Source organism: Diadema setosum, chromosome 12 (genome assembly GCF_964275005.1).
Source record: "Diadema setosum chromosome 12, eeDiaSeto1, whole genome shotgun sequence".
Taxonomy (NCBI): Eukaryota; Metazoa; Echinodermata; class Echinoidea; order Diadematoida; family Diadematidae; genus Diadema; species Diadema setosum.
The window spans coordinates 2,359,261-2,370,444 of NC_092696.1; the positions used below are offsets into that span (position 1 = coordinate 2,359,261).

The 11,184-nt window shown below is 37.0% G+C and overlaps 1 protein-coding gene across 1 annotated transcript in view; it reads right to left on the reverse strand.

Annotated features, from left to right (window-relative positions):
* The window catches only part of LOC140236105 (uncharacterized), a 28,848-nt gene extending 18,159 nt beyond the window's left edge, over positions 1 to 10,689 (reverse strand). Inside the window, exons 1-4 of the mRNA XM_072316077.1 lie at positions 10,068 to 10,689; positions 2,040 to 2,307; positions 1,669 to 1,799; positions 609 to 673 (exon numbers count right to left, since the gene is read on the reverse strand). Coding sequence (XP_072172178.1) covers positions 609 to 673; positions 1,669 to 1,799; positions 2,040 to 2,307; positions 10,068 to 10,689 — 1,086 coding nt within the window. The remainder of the gene's footprint in view (positions 1 to 608; positions 674 to 1,668; positions 1,800 to 2,039; positions 2,308 to 10,067) is intronic.
* Between the last annotated feature and the right edge of the window lie 495 nt (positions 10,690 to 11,184).

Here is an 11,184-nt window from a genome sequence, read left to right on the forward strand (position 1 = left end):
ACCTTACCTCAAGACACTGGCCTCCACATCTCAACCGCACACTGCCCAACAAAACCCCCCTCGCCGCCCTGTTCTTCTGGAAAGGGTCATAAGACTTTTTAGACGTTCTTAGATTGTTTTTTGAACGTTATAGACGGCTGTCAAAAGCTTTCTGGACGTCCACAGAACGTCCTCATAACGTTTTCATAAAGTCCATTTAAAACGTTTTAAATACGTCGAAAACCTTCCACAAAAAGACGTTCAGAAAATATTTTTACAAAACGTCCAAATAACGAAATTGGAACGTTCTAAGAACGTTCAGAAAACGTTCAAATGTTACCGGGGTGGTGATTCTCTCTTTCAAGTTTTTAGACAAACGCAGCGTATAAAAAAAGATTGTATGTTATTAGACAGTTGTTGTGGGTTTTTGGGTCAACAAACGCATTTTATTTGAAAAAAAGTGCAATATATATGAAATTTGGCATGTGAATCAAGAAATTAAGTTTTATGGTTAGTGAAATTACCAAAATTTTGCAATATGATTACTATGTGGTGAATAACCCTGAAAAAAAAAATCGATATGCTGGTTACGATATCATGTTCAATACTTTTCTCATTAAACAACCTACCGCTCGTGAGCTTATGATGAGTTGTTTGGCAATAGCATCAGCCAGAGCCTGCGTGTATGAGTCCTCTGCAAGAAAATGTGAAACAGCTCATAGTATAACGGTTCTAACTAATCATTGTTTTACGTGTGAGACTATGGCATCATAATTTCGATTAAACGCAATATCATTATTCATTGAAAGCATACAGAAATGGGAATTTGAACATGTGGTAGTTTCAAGGTTTTGTGGTGTAAGTTTTGTGGTCATAGCTCAAAGCTGAGGACAGTTATTGAGAACACACAATATATATGGTGCTTAAGTCACGGAAAGTTCATTAACAGTTTGATCTCTGCCTTTGTCAGAAATCAGGAACATTCAAACTTGGCTAACATCTTCCGGTAATGTACCTGTGGTATGAATTTGGCGGTCATAGCTCAAAGCTGCAGAAAGTTCTTAAGAGTACACCACTATACTACGTGTATAGGGCATACGTTGCCTATCGGGTAAAGTTCATTGATTATTTGACCTTTACCCTTGTCAGACTTCACCGGCATCTTTAGGTGATGTACCTGTGGTGTGAATTTGGTGGTCATAGCTCAAATCTGTGCAAAGTTATTGAGAGTAAGGTTAAGTCCTACACCACAATGCCGTGAGACGACTGCTTATCAGGAAAGTTCATTGACATTTTGACCCTGCCGGACTTATCAATATTTCAAATTTGTTATGACCAGCGTTTTTAGGTTATGTACATGTGGTGTGAATTTGATGGTCATAGTTCAACTCTGTGGATACAAGCAGTGCATACTGCTAAAAAAAATCACAGCAGTTTCATTGACTTTTGACCTTTGACCTTGACGGACTGAACATAAGATATTCGAACCTGACCGGCAGTTTTAGGTTATGTACATGTGGTGTGGGTTTGGTGATCGTAGCGCAAAGCTGTGGAAAGTTAGAGAGAGAGTACAACAAATTGTTGAAGACGCCAACGACGACTGAAAGGTGATGTCTATGTCTCGGTTCCGCTACGGTGGCGAGACAAAAATAACTTAATCATAGAGAAAAGTTGAAAAGTTCTGCTCACCATTCGCTTCATCAGTGGCGCCCTTTTTCTGATGAATGCACCACTTCCCACCAGCCTTTGCAAGTTCTATACTGATGTCACATCCGCTTGAAGTCTCAACTCCATCTGTGATTGCTTCATTCTTATCGAATCTACATTGAAGTAAATGCAAAGCGCGGATGAAATCACAATTTGTACATTGAATCGTCAACAAGCACTATAAATTGACTGGACAATAACAGCAGATTGATGACAATTAAAAACTACCTCTTCACTTTGAACATATGCACACAAATCTAGTTTGAACATTTTGAGTTATTTTTGCAATATGAGCTGGATGTGTTTGACAGCATTTACATGTGTGAAGCCAAGTGAAGTGAAGGGTAACTGACCTTTGACCTGTAAGTGACTTCTTTAGACTGGTCTTCCCAACTCGTTCCTGGCCGACGAGCATAAGTCGTGTTCGGTAAACCTTTTTCGTGCCTTCTCGGGCTGCTTTGGCATAGGCGCGTTTTGCTGTCGGTCCCCGAGCAAGAATCTCAGGTGGTGCCGACAGAAGACCGGAGGTGTCATCATCGGAAGATTCCGAAGTTGGGTCATCATCATCGGCCGTTTTGTTTTTGTTTTCTTTCCCCGGTTCAGCGGTATATGTGTTGGTATCTGTGAAAGGTTGGTTTAGACAAAAATTTGTTTAATCTAGGATGGATGATTAAACCAAAGCAACAATTTGCCTTCTAGGATTCAATCTCTATTATTCAAATATATTTGCCTTGCTTTAACGAACTACTGTCATCAAGTAATGGACAATGCTTTTGCGATGAATGATTGATTGATTTACACGCGCGGGGATTATGACTCTCTCATACAGGGGACCTAATCTTTTTTTTCATTATTCTCATTATAATAATAATAATTATTATTATCATTATCATTATAATCATAATTATTATTGAGATTGTTTTTATTATCATTATCATTTCTTTCCGAGAGGCATAGTGCTATGATTCAAATGGAAGTGACGGCATGAAAACACACAACATTTCTCAGTAAGACTGACTCTCTGGGATTCGAACAAGTGGCCCAACCCGAGCCATTTTATCGCAAGGCAGGCGCGCTACCGAAATAACTTTGGGAAGTTTTTCGTGATGTACAATTGTTTAATATGTTTAAACAGATATATAAACCAAAAGTAGACTCTCAATTAATTAGGATAAGATAAGCTCTTGGTATTAATTTAGCACAATTAATTAATTATAATTAGAAATAGATCATTTCAAAGAAATTTCAGATACAATCTTATAGATTACGACGTGATGAGTGTCGGGCATGCCGAATTTCGTTATGATCGCACCACTGATGGATGAGATGGGGGGGGGGGAGTCCGCTTCCACCCCCCCCCCCCACCCCCCCCCCCCTCTGGATTTAGCTTAGCGAAAAAACAAACAAAAGAAGACAGAAAAAGGCCGAAGCCCGGTCTATCACGGTTAATAAAGGTACAAAATTAAATATATCTAATGGCATTGGGACTTACTGTTTCAAAGTCCAAGGATGGTTTCACATGATTTAACTTTGGACCATTATTGAACGCTACCTTGATGATTCAGAACTTACATCAATTGGACAATCACTGCTTCTTTATGTTCGGACCAGAATATTATTATAGTGATAGTGGACACATGAATAATGGTGAAAACACTTCATTGATTTCACGCACAAAACAGCAGCATATTGAGCCTACTGTAATGTTTTAGGCTGATTTTTATCGAAGTTAAAATCCTTCATATTCCTTCAAAGCCATCAGAGCTGGAATGCTGCACCACTACAGCAAACAATTGAGGGAAAATGTACCTTTTTAAATATTTCATGCAAAAACTGAACTTATTAGACATTTAGTTTTGTACGTCACCTTGACACCTGTAAAGCTATGGTATCATCAACTTACGATATTATTCGTAGATGCTTGCATACTGTTTCTATGATTAGCTGCCACGTAAAATTGTGCAACACAGATTTCAAAACTTTCTCACTTAAAGGGTGTGTACAGTTCTGGTTGAGGTGAGGATTTAGCTTTTAACGTTTTGCAAGATATTCAGAAACCACTCTATGAGATGTCAAAGAGCATGCAATTCTAAGGGGTATCAAAAGTTTATTTGATGAAAATCGGTTTTGAAATGGCTGAGATATCCAAAAACAAGGTGAAACAAAGAGATCCTAATAAAGTTGTGGCCTGTTGCCTTTTATTATTATCACTTTTTTTGGATATCTCAGCCATTTGAAAACCAATTTTCATCAAATAAACGTTGAACCCTTCTTAAAATTACATGCTCTTTCATATTTCATAAGAGGTTTCTCATTATCTCACATAGGAATGTGCAAAACATGAATCCCCACCTCAACCAGTACTGTACAGTCCCTTTAAGGTGTGGTTAAAAATAAATATATATATAAAATATATAATTACTCCCGTTAGGTCAGCATGAGCGAATGCACACATCTCGTTGCTGTCAAAAACAAATGTTCATTATCTCCACTATATATACGTCCATCTTTCTCATTTTATTTTTGAACCGTATTTACGAAAATGCGAGGCTGGTGAAGAAAACTCTTAGTATACAAAATACCCCGAAATAGTTTGCTGGGTAGTATAGGGTTTTGCATAGGTCCTTGTGCTGTACAATTATTATTTTGAAGTACTGAATGGAGATGAATGTTGTTTAAATGCTTTGTTCAGACGGCAAAACTTTTCTTCTGGACATAATCATTCATGGCCAGGGGCCCGTTGCATAAAAGTTACTATTGTGGTATTTTGCCATCCAATGGTAACTTCCACGGAATTCTTGATTTTGATTGGCTGTTGAGTATTGTTGCCATGGTAGTTACCAATGGATGGCAAAGTTACCATACTAGTAACTTTTATGCAACGGGCCCCAGTCACTTCAGTGGACAGTACAGTGCAGACAAACTTAAATCTATACTCAAAACTCCCTTATTAGCTCAATCGCAAGTTTTCTTTTTTTTCTGTAGCTGTATACATATAAAATTGTTCATAATCCTATTCTGTATCCAGTTTTTCTGTTCTGTATGTCTATAAGCACCATGAGCACTGAAAGGTAGACCTGTGTGCTGTACAAGTAGCCATTATTTTTGTAATTATCATTATGAATGCGCTTTAATATATACAGTGTATATATATAATATATACAGTATATATATACATATATATGGGTCAGAATTTTGAACGATGTACAATTGAGCCAAAACAAGGCAAAATTTAAAAAGTAGGAAATTCTCCAAATTATTCATCTTACCTGAAAGAGTATATCTCAAGCTTTAATATGAACCCAATTATACTAGGATTTTCCCAGAGGAACAAGTTTTTATTCACCGCTGAAGTTTACCATGTCCAGAGCAGCGAACGTCCGTGAGGAATAGTACAGCACATACACTTGAATACCATATAACATAGTTTGCAAAGATCTGATTCAGTTCAAAATCCTAACAAAGTATCTTAAGGGACATGTGTACGTGCTTGCAGAATATTAAGCTTGTACTCTTAACCTGTACGTAATGGTAGACAACTGATGATTTAACTAAATTCGTCGTTTCTGTTGAAATATTGCTCTTCCGCTAAACACTTTCTCCACTTTACGCGCATTTTACAGAAACTCAATATTTTGTCCTCTTATTTCACTATCCCATACTTCAATCCCCACTCCCAAATAATAACATACCTTTTTAAGATGTATCTGATCTAGGCAGTCTCTATAACCCAACGAACATAGCATAGTTTTCATCACGGAGGTTCGCATGTAGCTCACGGACGTTCGGAACAAACAAGATGCAGCTCTCTTGAGTTGGAAACGCATTCTACTCACAACAAACAGCAATTTCATGTCGAGAACAAACTCCTCTGCAAAATCCTGAACAGATATTACCAATTCTCAATTATATAAGCTTGTTTATCTTCTCATACTGAGGAATCAAAGAAAACAATTTTTCCATCTCTCGTAAATGAACGTACAACCGTACGTGTAATCTCAGTGACGTAGTCCATCCTTGAGAACGAATATATTTATCAAAATTTCTTTATAATGAAGTAAAGATTCAGGTCCTAAATTTGTTATCTAAAGTCTACAATGCAAAATTTGCTTATAACGAACATGGTCACAGCTAAAATTATGACAAAGAATTAACATAGAAAGACAACAGAAATGTGCTCTGTTATAGAAATACGAAGTTTAGCTGGGGAGGGCAAACGAATACCTTGGGAAGAAATCCCCCTATGTTTGCTCCTTGTGCTACACACAGTTACCGAGGAGAATTTGTATTATTATATTAGTCAGAAATGATAATAGGTTCGATACTACGAAGTTTCGTTATAACAAGAGACAATAAGTCCATATAACTTGGATGGATGTTTGTGACTTCGATATTATACAATATGGTTTGTTATAACAAACATGTTGTAGCGCGTCATTTCGGAGGCTCGTTATTCACACAGTTTGTCAATACGAAAATTGATAGAGTTCGTATGATTATGAAGCTTTTTTTATTCGGTAAATAATAGGAATCTCCGAAGGTTAACCGAAAGGTTTATTAATTGGAACATGAAAAATCATGTTCGCTTATCCAAATGTGGAGAAACAATTAAGTTAACAACTAAAACCTCCAAATTTCAAAACCTCATAATAACCATTTTCACCTAAACTAATATCAGGCCCTTTCCACTTTTAGAAGAACGGACCTAAAAATAATGATCCTTAATATTTATTTTTCGGACTAACAAACTTTCGGAATAAGAAAATTGTTAATAACAAACCTCCTTAATTAACTACAAACTTTTTTTTTTCATTTTCGGAATAACAAACCTTTGAACATCAGAGTAACGAATCTTAGGAAGAGCGAACGTATCAAAGTGCAACCTTAAACCTATTCTCAATCATTACTTTTTTTAACATGTGTTTTCAAAGTAAGCACAAAAGCACAAACAAATTGATGATCTCTCTGTCTCTTAAATGTAAAATGAAAAAAAAAATCTTGGAAAGAATTACAAATGAACATTGCTTTTCATTGATGAGTATAAAACAACACCATGTGATGATAAGCGGAGGATTTGTTTGTTTTCATCAGAAAATAATTGTATACTGCATTATTTTTGTTCGCTTGTGACAACATTTCGATGAATAAAAAACATAAACAAACAAACAAAAACTTCTCCAGAGGAATTTGGTACAACGGGAGTGCACTGGCAATTCTTTTCTCTGTGTGTTGGAGCTCGATCCCTTCTCTATTTCTCAGTCACTTTTATTTAACTGCTTCCATATACTTTTGAAACTTTTCCATTTTTTATTCAACACATGCCCATTACAGACTTCTTTCGTCATTATCCTGCATGTGATTACGTAGCACTTTTCGGATTTATTTTGGTTTGTTTTGTTTTGTTTCTGTTTTCTGTTTGGTCGCAGCATGTCCAGGCTATTGAAAGAATGAGAGAAAAATCGTCATGAAGAAAAAAATAAGAATGAATTAAGGCATTTAATATCATGACAATTACAGCGAACGTCCGTTATGGAGGCCCAAACTGGATGTGTTCTGTTTGAGACGGCAGCTACCATATTCAAAAGATAAACACTTGGCGCACCTGTCACTAAAAAGTGGCACTGATCCTCTTTCTCCTACTATGTAATCCATTGACTTATTCTACCAACGAACATGCGTGACCAAAACGTTTTCCTTATGTTATTACAAGTAAACTGAGTGCTGAACATTATTCACTTTTGGGTATGAGCGGCTCGGTGATTTGGTAATATTTTCAACTAACATTAACTTTATGTGCAGTGATATATTTGTAATTATCAGCAATTTCCTTTCTCGGACAGAACGTCCGTGAGCGAAACTTTTAGAACCTGTAACAGTACAAATTGTCTCCAGATCCTCATTAGAAAGAAATTTAAATGCACAGAAATTACAGATTACGCAAAATTCTATTTTCCTACAACTTTGTTTTCAATGTTTAGCTGTTTTTGTATAATTAGAGGGAAAACAAGCGTAAAATTGTGAGTAAATTTTCAACTGTTTCTTCATCATGATCACATGACGCCTTAAAAATTCTGAAACTACTGCCTTAAACTCATTGTTTGCTTTGTAAAACTTTATTTGTGACTATTGGAGCTAAAAGTTTTAAAGAATACAGGACACTTTCAGGACAAGTTATCCCTATCGAAGGGATTGCATACGTCACGGACGTTCGCTGGAATTGTCACGGACGTTCGTTCTACTGATAGGGTCATCTTCCAGGACGGATAACTAATCGGCAGAGAGTACCTAGCCTTCCTAACTCTTTCAAAAATTTGAAAAGGTATTGTCAATGCAAATTATAAGAAATTTGACATCCTTACAACATATGTATTGCTCAGAGGGGGATCAGGAGGTGAATTTTTAGAGAAAATATTAATTATTTGCTTGGTTTTCGGTGAATTGCATTGTCCAAAAACTGCGGGCAAGCCTCAGTCCGCTCCAAAAATAACATACAGCTCCTCGGCTAGAGAGCCAAAGGTAAAATGCACCTTCGTCATCAAAGCAAGATGGTGTCCCACTCGAAAACGTTTTAATCATCACGGACGTTCTTTTTTTTCTCGGAGGTTCGTCTAAAAATATAAATTCGTTTCCTATTTGACAAAGGATGGACAGAAACTCAAAACAAGCATATTATCGTGTGGCTAGACCTTAGTTGATTACGACTCAGAACAATATCACCAATAGCGTTTAATGTGATACGATTTTTATTAGAAAATAGCGGAAGCACGTCCGTGACGAAAACTGAGTATAATTTTGCATAAAAGAATATTACACCCCATGTACAGCCAGGAGACGTACAATTTTTGCAGGATATATTCATTAGGTGGAACACCAAATTTTCGTATACATTACATTTGGGACAACAAAGTAGAATTTGCAGCAGCGATAGAAATAAAAGCACCACGGACGTTCGTCTGTTTAGGACTTTGATATTTCAATTGTTCTCTGTGATTTTATACGTGCTCGTAAAGTTCTTATAATTTTGTGGTTTATACCCATGATATGTCAGATCTAGAACATGGTCAGATATTAGATGCCACGTACGCTTAAAAATGCACATTATTAGTTTGAAAAACAAAGATTATTGTGGAAATAGCGTTTTTACCGTATTTTTACGATTTAAGTCCTTGTCAAATGAAAAATATCAGGCAAAAGTCAACCAAACCATATATTTCCTGAAAGGAAATCTACCAATCTTTGAGATGACATGAAAAAATCCGGTTTCTTAGATCATCCTGGCGTGTTCTAAGGGAAAGAATGTCATAAGGTGCGAAAATTGGCAATTGTACATCGTTCAAAATTCTCACCCATATATATATATATATATATATATACCGGGTGTCCCAAAAAAAAGCGGAACGGTGGATTTTCAGTACCTTGCGTTCTAAAAGTGATATATTTTTTGACATCATTAGAAAGACATGATACCAAAATCATTAAATTTGGTTGAGCACTTTTTATTCTACGCCAATTTCTGTAAATGCAGTCATTTTCAATTTTTTGCGACTTATGAGATAATAATTTGGGTGCGACACGCGTTCCATACGGTGAATTGTGTTAGCTCGTTGATCCATGTCAACAAAAGATAACGCTTTCATATTGGGAGCGCGCACACACACACACACACACACACACTGGTTTGTTTTTTTCCTGGCCCGTGCCCAATGTGAAAGCTGTATCTTTTGTTGACATGGATCACCGAGCTTACACAATATTCACCGTATGGATCGCGTGTCGCACTCAAATTATTATCTCATAAGTCGCAAAAATCCGGCGAAATTTTACAATGACTGCATTTTCAGAAATTGGTGTAGAATAAAAAGTACTGAACCAAATCAAATGATTTTGGTATCATAGTATTCTGCGGAAGATGTTCTTTTTAATGATGTCAAAAGATATATAACTTTTAGACCGCAAGGCACTGAAAATCCACCGTTCCGCTTTTTTTTGGGACACCCAGTATATATATATATGAAGAGTTTGTTTGCAAAAACCGATAAGTCCATATTTGCCAAATGGAGATATTTGCGATTAAAGGTCAAGAAAAATAAAGAGAATAATAGCAAAATTTTTGCTTCTTTTGACCATAACTTCAAAAATATACCTTTATATGTAGTGACCAATATATCATTTCAAAGGTATTATTTTGTACTATATGACAGAGATCTTACCTCAAAATCTTCAAAAATGGACTTATCGGTTTTTGCAAACAAACTCTTCATATATATATATATATATATATATATATATATATAAGTATTATTTATCATGACATGTGATGCTATTTGATTCCACTGAGTGTAGCCACACGTTGTTCGTGATACAGCTAACTTTCTCTATACCTTGATCTTCTGATGCTCCCTGGGCTTCCCATTCATCGAAGGAAAAAGAAAACTTAGATAGCTGTAACTCTGGCTTTGGACTCCTTACTCCTTCGTGGGTGTGAGCTTTCCGGCGGAAATTCTCCCCAGCCTCATCGGGGCTGTGGACACCAGTTTCTGGTGATCTTACACCCTCGTGGGTATATCGACGATAATTTTCGTTTGTCCGCTCCACAGACGATGGACTTACATCACTAATTTCCGATGGACTCAAAGTGTCGTCAGTGACTGGACGATAAGTCTCCGTGGGCTGAGCACCGTCCGGAACGTCGACATCATGTGGAATATCGTAGCGGGAAGATCGCTTTCTAAGTTTCCTTGTTCCTGGGATATATATGTCAGTATTCCAAGAGTGTCTCTGTTTGAGCTTTGTGTTTTCCAACACTTTGACAGACTCATTTTCAGCCATCTGTTGTCTGGAGTGAAACTTATGTTGAATTATTATTATTGTCACTGGTGTTGATACTGACTGTTGTTGATACTGTTTGCGGACTTGTAATGAAAATATTGGATAATCTTCACCACGAAGTGCGAAAATACTCCTTCTCGTATAAAAACTCTTTGAAAAGATTGATAATATCATCAACAAACAATCGAAACTCACGTGGATTGTGATGCACTCATAAAAAGCAGGACCATGATCGCAAACACGGGTCTGTGAACATCTTCTCCGAGCCGGAAACTTTTGGCAGATACGTGCAGGCTAAGGAGAATCATTACAAGCTACTTAGCTACAGGTCGCTTCCCGTCTACCAATCCGAACAGATTGGTAGCAGCACGGACTGTAGGTTGAGTCATTGATACGATAATGTCTATGTAACATTCAATTAAAGCTTACGAACACTTGTAGAACCGTGGGACAGAAATTGCCATCAAAAGTTACCATGATCGAGTCTGATCGCGTCTGATCGCGTCTGATTGCGCCTGTCCGGCTCCGACCACAGTACACTTGGTGTAATGCTCCAATTTTCACACGACAAAATCTGTACTCGCCGTTCTCCACCAGATTTTTGAGCTGCTAGCAGTCTATAACAGCAAAAAAATGTCTCGTTGATCATGTCGCCCATTTCTGAGGGGA